At 42.2% G+C, this 20795-nt stretch overlaps 1 protein-coding gene across 2 annotated transcripts; it reads right to left on the minus strand.

Annotated features, from left to right (window-relative positions):
- Window positions 1–1820: 1820 nt before the first annotated feature.
- LOC103183209 (zinc fingers and homeoboxes protein 1) lies at window positions 1821–20734 on the minus strand. Of its 2 annotated transcripts, none has more exons than XM_007900558.2 (2): window positions 17868–20734; window positions 1821–4343 (listed from the first exon to the last, which is right to left on the minus strand). In XM_007900558.2, the coding sequence occupies exons 1-2, from the start codon at window positions 20611–20613 to the stop codon at window positions 4321–4323; spliced, it is 2769 nt and encodes a 922-aa protein (XP_007898749.2). In that variant the 5' UTR covers window positions 20614–20734; the 3' UTR covers window positions 1821–4320. The 2 variants fall into 2 exon arrangements, with proteins under 2 accessions (XP_007898749.2, XP_007898748.2); XM_007900557.2 differs by lacking the exon at window positions 1821–4343 and adding an exon at window positions 4937–5192.
- Window positions 20735–20795: the final 61 nt, after the last annotated feature.

The following is a 20795-nucleotide window of genomic DNA, read 5'->3' on the forward strand; positions in this document are numbered from 1 at the left end:
TATATCAAGTACAAGGATTATTATTATCACTGACCTGGAAAGCTGCTTAAAAACGTAAGTCTATCCTATAATCATGTACCCAGGTTTCACCAGAGGGGAAATACCCATAGCTGTCAAAGAAAAAATGTTATATCTGAGGGTCATTAAATTCCTTTCCCTTCAGAATTATAATTATATAGTCAAAGAGAAGAATGTTAATGAGATAACCAACCAGTTAGGGGAACTTTCTTCATTGTCCATATTGTTTTCCAAAAGACTAAATTGAACTTTATGACATGCTGGGGGTTTAGAAAAATATCTAGCAACCATCTGAGGCAAAACTGCACATATGCTTGGGGGCAGAATTTGCCAGAATTCTTCTAACTTTCTTAAGCCTCCAAATGCTAATTTAGTGCCACTGTGGAAGGCACTAAATTGTAGGCAATTTCTCATAAGAGGAATCATTCCCCAGCTATTGCTTTTTTACTTCCCATTGACCAGTGTTGTGAGGATGTGCCACTTTGAGGGTGTGATATTTTGCAGTAATTGTAAGTGTTATTTGTTGTTGCAGTAGAACAGAAACATACACTTTTTTTAAAAAAAAAGGGTATGCAAAGATCACGTTTGAGTGATACTGAAAGTAATGCAGAAAATAAAAAAACTCCATAAGGTGCAATTGGAATTATAAATAAAAGGGATGATGTGCAGAGACAGCTAATGAATGTGCATATTTTCAAGTGATTCCAAATTGAACTCATATAGTTCAGATTGATTCACCACTGCAATGCTGCAGGTGTCCTGAATTGTTGGAAGTGGTAGCTGTTGGATCATGTTAAATCGTGGTCCTAATTTGCCAGTTCAGGTGGATATTAAAGGTACCGTGGCACTATTCAAAAATAATTTATCCCTCTGTCCAAGAATTACTCCAATAAAATTGGTCATTCTGCTATTGTGTGCAAATGGCTACCATGTTCACCTACAAAATACAGTCGCTAAACTTTACAGTATGTCATGTAAAGTGCTTGGACGCACTTCTGAAATGTGAAATCTTCCCAATGTGAAATGTACTGTATTAAATGCAAGGATTATTATAATTTTCTACACACCAGTTAAAGACCAGTATATCCTGGAAAGATATATGCCAAAGATAAAAAAAATGTTAAGACCCCTGGAGAGAAAGAAGTACTTGTCGATCTTATACTCAGATGTTCAGGAGCATTCTCCCTGTCATTATCAGGAATGGCCTTCCTATGTTGCAGCTTATGTTTATTTCTCTCGCTGATAGGCCATTACAGCAGTTTATTCAAAATGTTCCTGGAGAGCTGACTGTGTGTGAGAAGCTGGTGTTTCTAGTATTTTTAAAGCACACCCTCCTCCGCATACAGCTCTTCACCAAAATATGTAGTTTACAATAGCCCTGAAATAATGATTGTAATGTTCTCTACACCATCCTCGCTCCCTCCCTTCCCTCCCCTCACCCTGACCATTTCCCCCCAATGCTCGGGTCCTGACCCAACTGTGCAGTGCCTTGGGACGTCCTCCTGACGTGAAAGACACTCTATAAATGGAATCTTGTTGTTGTTGTTCTTAAGATTGTAGCAATTCAGGGTTAAAAAAATCATACGGTGTGATGATTACATTGTTAATATGATCCAAGACAGCCAATAATTATTTACTGGCTGTGGGTATGAACTCTGCCCCATGTATTTCGTCCAAAGTAATTTTCAAAATGTGGTGCTTTAAATTAATCCTCATGTATGTTGAATATGTCACTTAAATGAAAGCACTAATAATTACAGCAGTGAAACATGAAGTAATGTAAAATACAAGAAGTCCATACATCACAGAATGAATGTTTATTTTGAAACATACAATCATCTTAGTCAACGGAAAAGGATTTCTTAAATCTACAAAGCATTAAAACTTCAAGACAGAATTACACTAGAGAACCAAACAGATGGCATATTTATCTGCAGCAGTACAACAGATACAATAATTCAGAAATAAGCCTACATAAAATCTTTGTTGACCCCATCAACAGCACTTTAAAGGTTAATGTATTGGAAAGCTCCTAAAATGGCACTATTGCTGGCTGATGTGACATCACGTTGGATGTTCACATTGAATTTTAGATCTCACGGTTTTGTTTATAAAAATCCATTCACAGGACCCTACAGACAGGTGCTTTGACAAAAGAAACAGCAGTGCAAACCTAAATATAGGTTAAAAAGATCATGGAGGCATTTTTAATTTAAGCTTTTTGAAGGTTAAGCCAGTGATTTATTATGGACACTGCCTGCTTCCTGTTCCTCTCACCCCCCACCACAACTCACTACCGATTCATCTTCACTGCACTCTATTCAAATCGAATCCCATTCACGACCTCCAGAAGAGCAGTGATGGAGATCAGTAACTAATTGCATCCCATGCCTCTGTGTTACTCAGTAAAGTCCGAATTGGACCTCATGTTTCCTGAAAAAAACACAGGCCATCAAAATATGTATATTAAGGCTTCAACTATTTTCTCTATTGTATTTTCTGTCACGATTATCACTTGGGGTGTAGGGATTTTATATTTTCAGCTCCATATAATAAAAAATGCTTGGTCCCATTAAAATGATGGTTTGTGACTTGAATGACAACTAACATTTTTTTTAAAAAAATACCAATCTTTAACCTTTCGGTAGCTATCACTCTGCCCAAACCAAAGGTTACATTGACTCAAGGCAAAATCAGCATGGATATGTCTACAAGCAGGCTACCATTTTCCAAGAAATGTTTGGAAAGCTGAGAAACATCCATTTTCTGCTAGTGTTATAATGAAATTAAAAAACATGGTTCATGGCTAAAGTTAGAAATTAAGATACCATTCAGAGATCAGTTTTTCATTTGAAAGCAAGGCTGAGACGATTGATTGTATTAAATATTTAAGTTTAGACAAGGCATGATTTTCAGGATTCCCACTGAATATTAAGACATTGAAGGAAAAAAAAATTCAAATCTGCTTTTGTGAATTAGCAGAGCAGGTACTCAATTATAGTATTTTGGTGCGTGGAATGCCAAAAATAATAGATAACTAGTAGAGCTTTAGTTAGTAATGATCAATCTTTGAAGAGTTTATGCAAATAGTTTTTACTTACATTATACAAATGCATACTTCACCAGCTGTTACTCTAAATGTGATTCAAAATTGTAAAGAGATCAATGTTTTCTATAAAACCCAATAATTGCAGAATTGTCTTAAACCAGGTACATGTAAACTGTCTTACATTTCCAACAGAGCTTTATAAATGTCATCTTTACTCTCAAAAGGCATAAAAATCAAAATTCCTGAACTGAAAGGAGAGCAAATGGTAATGATTTTCAATAAGTAAACCAACCTCAATGCAAATAATTATGACTGAACCGCTAATTACAAAAAATAAGGTATTATCAATCAACATGGAGGTTACATCTCTCAGTACCCTAAACTCAAAAGTATAATAAATAGTGTGAAAAATTAGAACTGGATATCAATTTATTCAAACCACAGCTTGCAACCCTTTTATTCAGAATGCTTACAATACTTAAATACTATATAAATGCAGTACTGTATACATAGAAGCAGCACTTTTCTAATTTCAGCATATGAAATGACTTGCAGAACATATTGAAAAGTACTAGCACTTGGAAATATGGCTTTAGAAGTATTTGGGAAAAATATGATTCTGACTGACATTATTGCCAAACGCACTAACCTCTACAATATACTGCTAGTATGTCATATATATTATATATATAATATATATTATATATCTAAGAGTAATTCAGGGCAATGCGTAAAAGCATAAAGTTGAACAGACAAAATTTCAGAAGCATAGACAAAAAGCATCATGCATAATTAAATCACAAACAATAAATCAGTTTACATTTCTTTACTGATGAATGTTTAGTTTAAACTAATGCTGAATGTTGCTTAATTGCTCAAAGCTTGTTGTAGCTGTTGATAATCACACTGAGCCAAACTATTTGCATAATGTAACGATTATGTGAAGATAGACAAAAAAACTAGTCACTAAAACCTAAAAAAATTAAAGAGAACGTACTCAAAGACAGATCTCCAAAATCAAACCTCAGAGTAGAAATGTATTAAAATCCCAAACTATACAATGTAGTTTCAAAACAATCACTTATGTACAATGATCCTTCCAACTGTAGTATTAAAACTTTGGCACTATTGAAATTAAAAAAAAGCCTCTCATACTGAGCACATAGATATTTCTTTCTGGGAAGTAATCTTGCAGCTCACTGAGGATATCCATAGCCGATTCTCGGTTTTGAATTCTTTGACCCATTTGTCCTCTATGGAGATAAATTTCCAGCTTCTGGAAAAANTAAAATAACAGGTAAAATGACCTTTGGTCATTGTTTATTATACAAAGCATTAGTACCGTTGGAGGAAAAATAACTGCCTGGTGTCTACAAACATAGCATTTGGTTTTATGTGAGGAGAACGTCTCAAAGCACTTCACAGGATTCACTGTAAAGCCTAGCAAATGTGTATTTGTAGGCAAAGCTGCAACCAACCTGCACATGGTACAAAAAGCCATGAATAGAATGATCAATTTTATTTGAGGGATTGTTGGTCAGGTCACAAAGAGAAACTTCCTTCTCTCTTCGAATAGTGCTATGGGATCTTTAATATCCTCCTGAACAGGCAGAAGGGTCCTTGGTTTAACGTCTTATCGAAAGGATGGTATCTCCAATAATGCAATGCTCCTCCAACACTCAACCTGGACTACAAGCTCAAAGTTTCTATTTGGGGCTTGAACCGACAGCCTTCTGACTCAGAGACAAAAGCGCTGCCAACCAAGCCAAGCTGACACCTTTAATAGAATGTATATTAAAATATTATTTGTGGATACAAATACATAATATAAAATTAGGAAGAACAGCTGATGGTTCCAGACTGTACCATTAGCAAATTCTACGGTAACATTTAATTGTACAGGTGTAAAAACCTCCAACTGATGTTTTAAGTATCCCACACTTGTGAGACTGAATTCAAGATTTCAAAAAGTCTCCCTCTCAGATTGCACCCCCCCCACCACTCTATTGCTCTCTTGCTTCTCCACCTATCCCATCCCAGGTACCTGTTACTTACCTGCCTGGCTATTGATATAATTGGTATCAGAATTCAGCACTGCTCGTTCTCATTCTCACTCTCTCTCTTTCTAGTAAGAACAAGCAAATGAGTCATATTAGGAGGCCAGGGCAGTGTTAACATAAGGGTTATACATTAAGAGCATGCTTTCACTGCTATGTGAAGCCCAAATGATGTTTAGCATTTTTAACATTTCTAATTCACAGGATAGCACAAATCTATGTTACTCTATGCACCAGAATGGGAGTTAGGTAACGTAAGGATATTTACAATACGTTTCTTGCACTTCCTTTATAAACTTTTAATCAAGTAAGCTACCCCTCATGAAAAGACATACTGTATAATATCAATTACACCAATTAGTAGATAATTATATAAGCAGTGCCTTTGGAAATTTAAGAATCCTTAAAGATGATTAATTAAGCTACAACAAATCAATACTCCCAAATGGAGTTCGCGTCACTGGTTCCAATTGCTTTGTATCTCATAGCAGTGGAGCATCTTTACTTGTTACATTGAAGCACAAGCCAGAAGTTAACGCTTTAGATTTAGGTACCATATCAGTCTGAGGGTACTTTGCAATACCATTAACCTTGACTTTTCTAGACATCTGAAACCCAGTAATGCACAAGGAACCATACAAACATTCTAAACCGGGGTACAATTTTTTCACATTGCTACAAGACATAAGATGCAGTCTCATATGCTTCTCCAGTGGTTCAGCTGTTAAATGACCCATCTAGTACGTAACTTAGAAGGGTTCTAGACCAGAAGGGTTCTAGACTTGATCTCAGGTCCTCATCTAGCAGATCTCAGCTGCAACAGCCGCAGAGAGCGCCACAATTAGCCTCAGCCCCGAGGGATAAAGAGGAAATAAAAGCCTCTGACCTCTTTCAGAGAATAAGCATAGGATGTGAAACAAGGTCTGTGTTCCGTTTAACTCTGATGCTCCTTAGAGTCACACTGTCTGTCAAAAATACATTGTTCAGTCTCACACCTGAAGAACCTCCTTCACGTGGTAACCGAGGATGCTTGGATCTTTGTTTGTGTAATTGTACTCCAGCATTAGTAAGGCATTCAGGAAAGAGAGGGGGACAAAATAAACAACCACAATCAATTGCACTTTAAGACAATATGGACGTGTATGGCTCGGGAGCCAGACTACAAAATCGCTTCAAGGGATTGATTTGATTCAGGCAATCAATGAAGCGCTCTGGGACGCTGCCCTAAGTGAAGGGCGCTATATAAATGCAAGTTGTTGATTCTGATTTTTCGTTGCCAAGCATGCTCACATAACATTAAACTAAACCCAGCCCTATAGAGACCCTGATTAACTTCTCCCGCCCCCAGGAGGAGTCACTAGTTGGCTACTAAGCATCTAATGACCAATTACTGACTATCAAGTACAGTTTTGAGTTCTTGTTAAGTGAATAGCAGGTGCCAGAACTACTTGAGCGTTCCATGGTGAGCGGGACAACTCGTAAAATGTGAGAGAATCACTACCATCTTACTGACTACAGTCCAGAGGCACATTTACCACTATCCACTGAGTAATGGTTCTTCCAGTTGGATATGAGGAGTTTCAGCAGCAGCTTCTTAACTTTCTGTATACCAAACTAGGTGCACATTCAAGCCCTGAATATATGAGCATGTTTTCATGAATCTGAACAGGTAAAGCTTCCAGCAGCTCTCAAGTCTCAAGGTTATTTGACACATATCTGCTTTCAGCATGGTGGAAACCTACACAGGACAACTTACTGTGTGAGACCACTTGACATATTCTAGAGGTCCACTTCCAATGCTGCAAACCAAGGTACTGTGTATTTATACACATTACGCGTGCCTTCACCTCGCCCAACTCCACTGGCTTCCCATCACACAGAGGATACAGATCCTCCTTGGCCTTGCTCCTTCTACCAACCTGCTCAGTCTGCTCTGGCCTGCTTCACGCCCCACACCTCGCCTGCCATTCGCAGGCAGGCCTTCTGCCACTCTGCCCCTACCCTCTGGAACTCTTTCCCGCAGCCCTCTGCCTCGCACCGTCCCTTGCCTCCTTCAAGACCCTCCTCTTCGACCATACCTTCAATCAACCTCCGTCCCCCCCTGCCTTCCACCTCCCCAATCCCGACCCTCAGCTCAGGTCCGAAACATTGATTGCCCAGCGCCTTGGGACATCCTCCTGATGTGAATGGCACTATACAAATGTAATTTTGTTTTATAGATAACAATGCCACCAATTGCACATATCATAGGCCAACATTAGTTGATTTGTAAATACTAATTAATGATAAAATGCATATCTTAACTAATTTGTCCAACTGTAGTATTTATCCATGTTCCACTATGTGTGCTCGTAAGTGAACAAACCTTGTGCTTTGATGCACCTAGTATATATAACAACAACTTGCACTTATATAGCGCCCTCCACGCAGAGTTGCATCTCAGAGTGCTCAACAGTAGTGGAGCTTGATTCCGAGCCATGGTGGGGGGGTAGTGGGGAGGTGACTGTAAGCATAGTCAAAGAGGAAGATCTTCAGGTGGGACTTGAAAAAGGGGAGAGAGGGGGCAAGGCAGAGGGATTGAGGGAGAGTGTTCCAGAGTTTTGGGGTATAGTGGCTGAAAGCATAACTTCTGATGGTGGGGTGGAGGGTGCGAGGGACGACCAGGAGGCCGGTGCCAGCCCAGTGGAGGCGTCAGGTGGTGGATTGGGAGTGAGGTGGATTGGGGAGTGAGGAGGTTGGAGAGGTATGCATGTCCCCCGTAAATTCCTCTGTGCAGTCTCAGTACAAGTAGAAAGAATCACATTAAAATATGACTAATTTGAAGATTTGCACCAGCAGTGCTCTGTGATGGCAAGTCATAAAGTGATGAAGCATCAACATGTTTGGGGGAAAGAAGGCAGCTATATGCATATGGTGCAGGTCCTGAATCCCAAACAGACAGTTCACTGACCACGTAAGCCAAACTTTGTGCCTGTAATGTTAGAGATGCTGCATAATTTTGTTTGGCACATCCTGAATTCAGCCATTGATTGGTCAAGACCAGTCTGAACAACATCTCTCACCTCTGCCAAATCTTCACTGAGTAACTGTTCCTCACCAGTGGCGTACCCATACTCTGGTCTTTACACTGATTAAGTTGGGGGGGGGCGTTGAAAATTATAATTTTATTCAGGACTTTTTTGGTCCTGCTCCGTGAAAGAGTGCCTTGTGCACTTCTGGTTCCTCTATGTATGCATAAATAAAACTTATTTTGTGCACTCAGCTGTTTAGGCTCAAACCTGTTAAAGATTGTTGATTCAGCTAAAATTCAACCAAGCCAAGAGCGTTGTTTTCACATTGTTTTCGCAATTTAGTCAACACTGTGAAAAGCTTTGAGAAATCCTTGTGACGTGAAAGGCACTATATTAGATGCAAAGATTATTATTTATTTTTAACATGCAACATTAGTAACTGTGTGCTCTTCCTACTCAGACCCTATTGGCATCACCAGGATTCTATGCCAGAAAATATGTGTGTATGTTGGGTTTGGCAGTGCTCGCTATCACAAAATAGAGTGATTTCTTAACTTCCACCAGATGAATCTATTGTCCAGTAAATCTGGTCTTTCGCAATTTTTTAGTGAGTCATCCTTGAATCAGTTGTGGCACCGGTGTTATTTTTTTTAAAGAGCTCCTTCTTCATTTATTGAGGTGCTTAAGAATGATATTGCTAACAATTGTTACTCATGGTGGTACATTTGATGCTAATGGAGTAAAAAAATGAATTCAATCTGCATATCAGAACTGAATGCAATCCACTAAAACACACAAACATGATTTTAAAAAATTGGTCAAATGGTGCTTCTTCCAACTCTATACCCAAGTTAAGTTGAAACTCTAGAATGCATGTATTGATTGAAAAAAAACTGGCCCCTGACCTCGTGTAAGTTTGAAATGATCATCTTTGGGGTTTCATGTACCTGAAAGTAAAATTAACTCAGAACACTAACCCAGACAAAGCCAATTTCCCAGAAATTCTTAAGGTTCTTCAAGAAAACATATCCTGTTGGGCACCTTTCCTAATCTCACTGCTGAGAAGAAACTGTTCTTCAAATTGACATTTTGTCAAGACAGCTGTATAAATTCCAAACAATTCCAGGCAAGATTCCCAAACTATCTTTACTAAATAGGCCAAACCAATCAGATCTATTTAGAAGAGAAACAGAGCAATACTGGGCATTAAAAAGCAACAGCTGGTTAAAGACACACTTACCTAAATGTCACTCCATCAATATTAATTTAATCCTATCCAATGCTTTACCAGCTCAAGGGCTTCTCCTCCCGCTCTCACCCGGTCACCTGTGGGGTACCCCAAGGATCCATCCTTGGCCTCCTCCTCTTTCTGATCTACGTGCTCCCTCTTGGGGATGTATCCGCAGACATGGGGTACACTTCCACATGTATGCAGACGACACCCAACTCTATTTTTCCACCTCTCTTTGCGACTCCCAGCCCCCTGATGTTCTGTCAGCCTGCCTGTCAGATCTCAGGGGCTGGATGAGAGCAAATTTCCTTCAGCGGAACGTTGACAAGACGGAAGCCATACTCTTTGGCTCTCGTTGCGGCTCTCACCTCCTCCATCTACCCGACCTCCCACTAAAACTCTCCAAACTCATACGCAACCTAGGCGTCAGGTTCGACCCCAAATTATCCTTCCTCCCCCACATCCAGTCCCTCATCAGCACCGCTTTCTTCCACCTCCGACGCATCACCCGTCTCCGCCAATGCCTCTCCCCAAAAGTCGCTGAAACCCTGGTCCATGCCTTTGTCACCTCTCGGCTGGACTACTCTAATGCCCTCCTCGACGGTCTCCCATCTACTATCATTCATAAAATCCAGATCATTCAAAACTCTGCCGCCCGCATTCTCACCCGCACGAAACTCCGCTTCCCCAGTCCTTGCCAGACTGCACAGGCTCCCTGTCCCAGAGAGGATGGATTTCAAGATCCTCACCCTTGTATTCAAATCCCTGCACTCCTCTGCACTCCCCTATCTCTCTGACGTCCTCTCTCCTCAAAACAGTACCCGTTGCCTCCGTTCCTCTGGGTCTGGCCTCCTCCTCGTCCCCCGAGTCCTCCGCTCCACCCTCAGCGGCCGTGCCTTCAGCCACCATGCCCCAAGGCTCTGGAACTCCCTTCCTCACTCCCTTCACCTCGCTCCCTCCCTTCCTATTCCTCCCTTCCTATTTTCAGGTTTCTGCTGAAGACCTTTCTTTTCGACCGCGCCTTTGGTCATCTTCCTCCCCCTCCCCCTGGCTCGGCCCCGGGATCTGTTACTGTGAAGCGCTCCAAGACACCGCCCGGCGTGGAGGGCTCTATACAAATCCAAGTTGTTGTTGGTAGTAATTAAACACGACTGTTACCAGCTTCTCCTCATCAGAAACATTTCCTATATCTCTACCGTTTAAGTAATACAACCTATCTAGTTATGGTCTGGGTCACTACTTCTAGATACATTGGTGGCAATATCCATTTGGTGAAACAAAATAAAGCCTGAGGAGGGCAAGAGGTGATATTCAGTCTCTCACTTCAACATTAAATTCTTTGGTGCCCTGAATATCCAATTGCAGTTCTTCCAGATGAATATGTAATCTATTGTCACCTCTCGGCTGGACTACTCTAATGCCCTCCTTGCCGGTCTCCCATCCACTACCATCCATAAAATCCAGATCATTCAACAACAACAACAACAACAAGATTCCATTTATTGAGCGCTTTTCACGTCGGGAGGACGTCCTAAGGCGCTGTACAGTTGGGTCATGACCCGAGCAGGGGGGAAATGGTCAGGGTGAGGGGAGGGAAGGGAGAGAGCGAGGAGGGGGGAAATGGTGAGGGGAGGGAAGGGAGGGAGCGAGGAGGGGGTAGAGATTCGAGAGGGGAGCTGAAGGCACAGTCAAAGAGAAAGGTCTTGAGACCGGCCTTGAAGGAGGAAAGGGAGGAGGCGGCGAAGGCACTGGGGGATAGAGTTCCAGAGCCTGGGGGCTGAGAGGCTGAAGGCCCGGCCACCGATGGTAGGGCGGTTGGGGCGGGGGATGTGGAGCAGACCGGAGCCAGAGGAACGGAGGGTATGGGCAGGTAAGTAGGGGGATAGTAGGTTGGAGAGGTAGGAGGGAGCAAGGCCGTGAATGGCCTTGTAGGTGAGGATGAGGATCTTGAATTCGATCCTCTGGGGGATGGGGAGCCAGTGGAGGCGAGCGAGGGTGGGAGTGATGTGGTCCCGAAGCCTGGTGCGGGACAGTACACGAGCTGCAGAGTTCTGAATGACCTGCAGCTTGTGGAGGGAGGTGCCGGGAAGGCCGGCGAGGAGAGAGTTCCCATAGTCCAGCCTTGAGGTGACAAAGGCGTGGACCAGAGTTTCAGCAGCGTGAGGGGTGAGGTAGTGCCGTAGTCTGGCGATGTTCCGGAGGTGATGGAAGGCGGTGCCAGTTGTGGCGCGGATATGAGGGAGAAAGGACAGCTCAGGGTCGAACAGAACCCCGAGGTTCCTGACCGGCTTTGAGAGGTGGAGAGTGCAGCCTTGGATGCTGATGCTGTCAGCGCCTGAGGTGCGGAGGCGCTGACGTGAGCCAATCAGGAGGGCCTCAGTTTTACGCACATTGAGCTGAAGAAAGTTGTCTCTCGTCCAGGACTCGATGTCGGACAGGCAGCTGTCAGGACATCGGTGGTCGTGGAGTTGAGAGTAGAGGAGGAAAGGTAGAGTTGGGTGTCATCCGCATACATGTGGAAGTTAACCCCATGTCTGCAGATGATGGCACCAAGGAGGGTATAGAGGGTGAAGAGGAGGGGACCGAGGACAGAGCCCTGAGGGACACCGCAGGAGACAGTGCGGGGGGTGGAGGAAAAGCCGTTTGCAGAGACAAAGTGAAGACGGTGGGAGAAGTAGGACCTAAACCACTCAAGGACAGTGCCTTGAAGGTTGAGGTGGGAGGACAAGCGGTGGAGGAGGATAGCGTGGTCGACCGTATCGAATGCTGCCGATAGGTCGAGGAGATCGAGGAGGCAGAGGGAGCCCTGGTCACAGATGGTCAGGATGTCATTGGTGACCTTGACCAGGGCAGTTTCTGTGCTATGGGCAGAACGGAAACCCGACTGAAGGGGTTCGAATAGTGAATGGTTGGAGAGGAAAGAGCGCAGTTGGGAGGCGACAACTTGTTCCAGGACCTTGGACAGGAAGGGGAGGTTGGAGATGGGCCGGTAGCTGATAGCTGCGACGCATCAAGGGAGGGTTTTTTTAAGGTGGGAGTGAAGGAAATCCAGCATCTCCTCGCAGTGAAGGTTGGAGGAGATGACCTGCGAGGGGTGGCGGGGGGGACGGAGGAGTTGGGATGTGGTAGAGAACAGTAGCCTGGGGTTGTCCTTCGCCTCCAGGATTATCCTGGAGTAGAAGGAGGATTTGGCCGAGGCTAGAGTGGAACGGTAGATTTTGAGGAGGTCCAGCCAGATTTGTCGGTGGACCGTTGGGCCAGATTTGACCAGGTGCGTTCAGCGGCCCGCACCTGGCTCTTCAGTGAGCGGAGGTGGGTGGTGAACCAGGGAGAGGAGTGAGAGTAGGAGACAGTACGGGAGGTGATAGGGGCAAGAGTGTCAAGTGTGGAGGAGAGGGTGTTGTGGAGGAGGGTGAGAGCAGAAGAGGGGTCGGTGAGGGTTGAAGGCCAGAGGGAGAGGAGTTCAGAGGACTCCAAGGCAGCGGTTAAGGATTGAGGGGGTAACTTCTTCCAGGGGCGGTAGAAGATGGTGGTGGGTCTGGTGGAGGTGGGGAGGGGGGTGGAGGTGGTGAAGGAGATGAAGTGGTGGTCGGAGATGGCCTTATCGGTGATGGTGACATCTGAGACACTGAGACACTCAAAACTCTCGGAAAGTATAAATATAGAAAAACAGTTTGGAAGACATCTGGAGCTCAAGCTTCCCTTTCTGTTGGTGAATGGAAAACCATTTGCAAAGCAACACACAGAATCTCAATCTGCAATAAGTTTAAAAGGCAAATGAAAGCTCAACCAAAGGACCATATTATATATTAGCTTGGCTGCACACGCTGAACTCCAAAATAGCAGTGGAGTAGCGAGGAAGGCTGCTATGGCAGAGCACAATTCATATCAGAAATTTTCCATAGCCTAACACGTGTTGCATCCAAACACAATTTGTTCTTGTCGTCAGATGCTGTTCCTTAGGAAAACAGTTTTTCTGGACTTAACACTGAGCATACTGAATTAATGAATGAATTATCTTCAAGCCAATGTATGGTTTTTACTATAATCTGGATTGTTCAGTAAAATTAAATCCCGACATCATTGTGTTCAATATCTGCGTACAACAATAATAATCCTTGCATTTGATACAGAGCCTTATCACGTCTTCGACACATCTCAAAGCGCCTCACAGGATATACTGCATTTTGTGGGCAAAACACAGCAGTCAATTACTCACAGCAGTGTCCCGCACAGTTGTGGATTGAGTGACTAATTATTACAATTTTTTTTGACAGAATTATTACCCCAGGAAAAACAATTGCTAATCGACTAACAACCGGGTTCCTACTTAATGTTAGGTAAACAGAGGCGCGTGGAGTAAGGAAATTTGCCTAACCTTTCGTCCTGCCAGGAATCAAACCCAGGTCCTCTGCTTGCAAGGCGAGTGCTCTAACCACTAATCTGCAGGACTCCACATTGAGGCTTGGAATGTGTCGCAGCCAAATTAAGACAGATACTGAATGTGCTACAAAATGGCAAAATTGTCTGAAATGCACCTTCATCATTAATAAAATTAATATTAAGGAAAAGTAAAGAAACTGTTCAAACAGCAAATCCTTTAAACCTAGGAAGGATTAACAATGCTACTTCTGTTCACACCCTGCAATTTGAGTGTAGATAGCTGTTCATTGGTGTTGGCTCCAAAGAAAAACAAAATATATAAGATGTTACTAGAATGAACACTTTGTGTGTGCTCCAAGCATCGGGGTGAGAAGACTTAGACAAAGCCATGGAAAACTTTATGATCCATATGAGCACAATACTTGATGCAATGGTTATGAAAATAAATGCCAGGATTATTCAATAGGGCCCATTTGTATACTTCTCTTGTGGGACACAAACAAAATTCAACCATCCTTCACTGTCCGCTCTGACATCTTTACCAGGAAGAAAATAGTAACCTCACCATGAAGGGTGGAAAAATAGCTGCATTTCCCAAACACTATACAGAACACTGTGTAAACATATGATGGTTATTAAAAAAAAAGCTGAAATAATTGGGACATAAACCACAAGCTTAACCATCACCATTTGTGACATCATCTCAACCAGTAAATGGGTTACAACCTTATAACATGTGCCATACTGTCATTCCTGGAAATAAAATACAAGTACACAGAATCACGTTACAATAAAAATATTACAAGTCTTTCACTTGGAATGTTTTTTTTAAAAAAAACAAATGTTTTTGCATTATATGCCCTACAGTTCAATCTTTGCTTCTAAACACAAGTTCCAAGAGTATATATTTAACCCTTTCCACGATGGAATCAGACCCGTAATAACCACTATTATTCCTATATGTGAGAGAATTGTGTTCATTAAGAGTATAAAGTACAGACAGATTTTATAGGGGTTAAAAAAAGACTGGAAATCCTCAATTAGGCTGAATTCTACTTCACGCCCACTGCTTTGTTCTACAAAACCTAATTCTATCAAGTCTAACAATTACGTGAAGTCCTGTAGCTCAGTGGTTAGAGCACTCGCTTTGCAAGTGAGAGACCTGAGTTCAATTCCAGGCAGAAACCTTGGGCAAGTTTCCTTACTCCACACAGAGCCTAATAATAATCCCTCCAAAACCAAAAACAATAATAAATTGGTATTTTTCAATCCACGACTGTTTGTGGGACATTGCTGTACGCAATTGGCTGCTGCGTTCGCCCACAAATGTACAGTCAATTCACTTTACAGTGTGTTCTGTGCAGCGCTTTGGGACGTCCTCCCGACATGAAAAGCGCTATAGCAAATGCAAGGATTATTATTATTATTACTTTACAGAGATTCGTCAGATTGTCAGCCCTGTAATAATCAGAGAAGCATACTACTTAAGCTTAACATTGATATATTACAACAAAAACACAGAAGTTGCTATCACTAAACTGAAAAACTGTATTAATTCAAAACATCTGCATCCATCTTGGATACAACAGTGTAGAATTAGGTTAACCATCCTTTGGTACAATCTAGCAAACAGTCATCAAGTCAAACTTGCCTATTGGTACCTGGGTATAATTAACCCAAGCAACCCAGTGTTCCCATAAGCCGCCAGGGTTACATTTGTCATCCATAATGTGGTAATGGTCACAGAAGATGGGGAGCGGATTTACTCTATCTTGGGGAGATGAAACGCAGATTGGGCGACTGATTTGCCGAACACCTCCATTCTGTCCGCAAGCACAACCCTGAGCTTCCAGTTTCTTGTCACTTCAACTCTCCCTCCCACTCTGACCTCTCCATCCATGGCCTCCTACACTGTTCCAACGAGCCACAGCACAAGCTCGAGGAACAGCACCTCATTTATCTGCTGTGACCATTCCCACATCATCTGGGTCCCAAACATACCTTTTCTCTCTCTTGTCTGGCTGTTTTGTTGCAATTCCCCCTCCCATCTTTGTTTTGCATTATTAACATCTCTTTAGCCCATCATCCCCTATCCTCTACCCCATTTTCTCCTTTGCTTCCTTATCCTCCTCCCACCTCTCCCTTAAAAGCCTCTCCCTCCCAACATGCCCCAGTTCTGACTCAGGGTCATGGACCTGAAACGTTGACTCACTTTCCTTTCTCCATAGATGCTGCCTGACCTGCTGAGTGTTCCCAGCGACTACCGTTTTCCTCAACTAAAGGAGATAGTTTTTCCCTATTTACCTTGTTGTACCCCTTCAGAATCACAAGCATCTATAACACCTCAATCTACCCAGTAGAAATTTGCCACATGCTCCCCTCAAATGCCTAATCTATTCAGATTCATTTGCATTTTCTCAACCCATATCAACTCATTTGCAAGATTGGCATCAGCAAATTTAGATTTAGCTTCGTTTCTGTCTCCCCTTCAAAACCATTTATGTATAGAACAAAAGCAGGATCACTGAGCCATCCCTCTCGTTACCTTTCATGACAATGTAGCTCCATATAAAACTACCCATTGTCACCTGCATTTCACTTCTCCCCCCTCAATTGTGTGCTTTCAAACCTTGAGAACCCATCTCCCATGTGGCATGCAAACACACTGCAGCCCACAAATTCTACATCTACCCAACAGTTGGCAGAGTTGCAAGCCATAGATGAACACTACTATTCTGCTAACAGAAGTGCATGGCACACTTATAATAACCTCTGCATTTGATATACCAAGTTACGTCATTGAGATGTCTTTAAGATGTCTGGAATGCATTGCCTGGAAGGTTGGTGGAAGCCAATTCGATAACAGCTTTTAAGAGAGTAATTATTATAATAATCCCTCCAAAACAAAAAAAATAAATTAATCATTTTCAATCCATGACTGTTTGTGGGACACTGCTGTGCGCAATTGGCTGCCACGTTTCACCCACAAATATACGGTCAATTCATTTTACAGCATATTCTGTGAAGCGCTTTAAGATGTCTAGAAGACGTGAAAAGCGCTATATCAAATGCAAGGATTATTATTATTATTTGGGAGAATAAGTTTGCAGGGCTATGGGGAGAGAGTGGGGGATCAGGATTGATTTGGGTAGCTCTTTTCAAAGAGCCGGCACGGACGTAATGGGCCAAATGGCCTCCTTCTGTACTGTATAATCCTATGATTCTAAGTACTTCAGGATTTAGTGCAGTGCCTGTAAATTTGCAGTAGCCAATTTGTGCTCAGCAATTACCCACAAAAAGGCATTATGTGAATGACCAATTCTTATCTGGAGGATTGTTGGCCAGGACGCCAGACCAAACTCCCTTTACTTTTTGAATAGTTCCATTGAATTTTTAAAATACAGCATTGCACTAGAGTGTCAGCCTAAATAGTGTTCAAAATCGGTCTCATGGGACTCAAACCCACAATCTTTTGACTCGGAGCCGAGAAATATGACCAGAAAAAAAATCTTCAGAGGTCATAGGATAACTTGTTTTGAGAATCAGAATTATAGTTATGCAGTGGTGATCTTCTGTCGGTGGATCTGCAGTAGTGTAGCAAGAAACAGCTTTACTTTGTATCTGACTCGTGCAATATGAATGGGGGAGGGATTTGTGTGTAATGCAAACTGGGTCTTATAAGTCTTATAATCACATTAGGATCACAAATACCATGCAAGTGAAATAACTTTACATTAGTATTCACAAATGTATTAATGTTAATTTGCTTAAAGTTAATGTTCATTGGCACACTACTTATTGAAATACTATGCCACTGAATTAACCAGTTTACCAAATTGTCTGGGCTTCCAAGTTTGCCATGTGTCTATAATACAATTATACTGTATATCATCCATTTCTGTGCTGAATTAATACAGTTTGGTGAAGAACAATGATGGAATTGATAAACTGTCAGTTATTTTACTCATTCACCTTCTCAGAACAGCATTTCCAAAACTGAATAAAGACCCCGCGTACGGTCTTTGTGTGGCATTGTTGGGATATTTCTCCTCATCTAAATTTCTTGTTCGACTACAAACCAATGCACTGAATAGTGAAAGTTTACTTCCACAACTCACGCTTTATGTTGGAATTCTCTGCAGAAGTGTGGCCAGCCTCTGGTTCATTCACTTCATTTTTTCTTTGTGAAGGTGGCTTCCATACATCATTGCTCCCACTTGCATCTGAGGCATCCTCCTCATCCTCCTGGCGAGCATTTTCTTCCCCAGCCCAGTCTTCATCATCTTCAAGTTGTTCATTTTTCTCATCATCCCCAGGGTATTGCCCATCTGAGTTATTGCTTTCTGAAAAGCTACCTTCCGTTTGCCTTTGTACAAACCACTCCCTGATGCTTTCATAACTCATGCAAGATCTCGAAACAAGGTCATCAAGATCCTCTTCATTTAAATATTTGTGTTTCAAACAGTAATCTTCAAGAACAGTTTTCCCTGAACTAGCACGCCCTGCAGACACTTTGCTAGTTGACACTGTTGCACTCCAGTTGCTTGACCTTCCACCTCCTCTGGACCTGCCTCGCCCTCGTCCTCTTGGTCTACCTCGTGATCTCCCTCTACCTTTACTCTTTTTGGATGAAGTTGAAGTTTGTCCATTTTGACTCTCCACATTACCACTTTGATAGTAATAGTACCATTTCAAATTACCGTTTTTCCAGGCATATCTAGTATCTCCAAACCAACTTACTATGTCAGTTCTGGCCAGTCCACTTTCAGCTGCTAATCGGTCATATACCTCTGGGGCTGGCCATTGTGTACGGACAAATGCACTTTTAAGGATATGCAGCTGCTCTGGAGTCTTCTTATAAAGCCTATTAGTTGCAGCTGCCATTACTCTCGGTATTGCTAGCCCACTCGCCAAAGATGTAGTATGCATTTGCCCATAAGGTGACTTTGTACGTGTCCCATGTCCTTCTGAATCTTTGTATTTGACATTGTTTTTTCCATTTTCCTCAGCTTTAGCTTCTAATTCTTTATTCTTTCTCCTCTCACAAAACCAGACATCAATCTCCCTTCTGGTAAGTTTCGAGTCGACCCTTAGCCGGTTAACCTCCTCGTCACTTGGAAAGGGACTGAAGAGAAAGCTTTCTTCAAGGAGCTGAAGCTGTTCCACAGTTTTCTCTTTGAACTTTTGTGGAGTAAAATCTGGGAATGCGTTCCACCCATGTTTGCGCTGTTGACTTACTGCAGGGAATTCAGGTGTAGTTTCATCACCTGAGTCTACAATTATAGTACTGCTGACTTCAGCAACATTGAAGTTTTGACTACATCTAGAATTCCTGTGGTTGTATCTTGTGTCACTGAACCACTTCTTAATGTCACCTCTTGACAGGCCCGTTTCCTGCATAATTCTAGCAATCTCAGAGTCATTTGGAAATGCATTTCTAGTGAAGCTTGCTTTTAATTCGCTCAACTGTTCTTTTGTCTTTTTGAGACGAACACCATATGGATCAGCGAGAGATGGAACAGAATTTCCTTGTGAAGTAAGCTGTGAAATCTGGACATTATTGGACCGCTTTGCCTCTGGACCTGTATCACTCTCCTGAATTTTGCGTTTTTGCCACTGGGTTTGGTTCGAAATACCTGCTATTGTCACAGTAACAGAAGAATTTTTAGCTGCTGCATTTGAATTGGCTACCTGCGTTAAGACAATACCTGACTGGCCAACTATCTGACAGGGCTGAAGAATCTGCTGTAATCCATTAGCAGCAGTTGAAATCTGTGCTGGTATTACAGTTATTGTTTGTGGTACAGTGTGCACGGTACCATTAAATAGTTTCTTTTTGGCATCTTCCACCTCCTCTGGAGTCCAGCTGATGCCATGCTTGAGGCGCTGGGCAGTGAACCAGATCTTAATCTGTTCCTCTGCATATTTTGTCTGAGTTTTTAGTGTTGTAACTTCTGATTGTGTGGGATAAGGGAATTTATTGAACGAATTGACTAGGTGAGTATTTGAATCCATATTAGTGTTGTAAGTAGGAATGCTGTTTACAGGAATCATGACTTTTGGAACAAAATTAGAATTCGATGATTGCATAAATGGTACGACTTGTGTAATTCCTGCTGGCAGCATTGATACTGAATCAATTATTGTCCCATTTGCTTCCTGGGTAATGCAGATCCCACCGTTATTAGATTCTATGAATGAATTACAGGCCATCAAATCTTCGTCAATTTCTTCCCCCGCAGCATATTCATCTACCAAACTGGGAGATACAGAGATTCTTTTGGTCTCGGTTCGACTCTTCATCATCTTCATAATTGGGGTCTTACTTATAGAGATTCCTGTTGGAGGGGCATCAGAGTTTTCTGCAAATTCTTCATTTTGAGAGACACCATCACCATAAGATTCCTCAACAGTCTGCTCAAAGATGGTTTGATTGTTGTGTTTTACCATTTTGAGCTTAAAATTTAGTTCACCTGAATGACATCTGGTATTATGGTCAGTAAGAGCATCATATCTTTTGGTTGTAAAGTTACATTCCACACAGAAGTACGATGGATTGAGAATAACATTTGGATGCTTTGAGTCAACATGCACTGTAAACTCATTTAAGTCCTGGGTTTCAAAAGTACAGTATTTACATTCATAGCCTCCCTCCAACTTCTTCGTCTGTTGAGCATCCTGCACTTCCTTTTCTGGACTACCTTCATCATCCACTATGACACCTTCTGTTGTCAAGCTCTCATCAGAAATATCTGGAGTGAGGTCATCATCTATATCTGCAATCACATCCAGATCTGGCTCCTCATCCAGGGTCTCACTGGCAGGAACCATACATGGAATCGTGGACTTCCGTTTGCTTGCCATGGTGAAGGATTTTTCTTCCAGAAAACCTATGCTAAAGAAGTTTTATCTACTTCTTCGAGATCTTCTTGCTTTGCTTATCTCCCCAAATGTCAGCAGCTCTACCACACTGCATTCAAGGGAGCTTCATCTGCAAAATAAAAGTTATCAAAATGTTACTTCAGAACTATAACCATGTATGTTGT

Source organism: Callorhinchus milii, unplaced genomic scaffold (genome assembly GCF_018977255.1).
Source record: "Callorhinchus milii isolate IMCB2004 unplaced genomic scaffold, IMCB_Cmil_1.0 Scaffold2, whole genome shotgun sequence".
Classification (NCBI taxonomy): Eukaryota; Metazoa; Chordata; class Chondrichthyes; order Chimaeriformes; family Callorhinchidae; genus Callorhinchus; species Callorhinchus milii.

Coding starts and splice junctions, on each gene's coding strand:
- LOC103183209 (XM_007900557.2), bottom strand. CDS start 20,613: ATGGCAAGCAAACGGAAGTCCACGATTCCATGTATGGTTCCTGCCAGT. Junction 5,193..17,867: donor AGAGAATTCCAACATAAAGC/GTGAGTTGTGGA, acceptor TGTTCTTACTAG/AAAGAGAGAGAGTGAGAATG.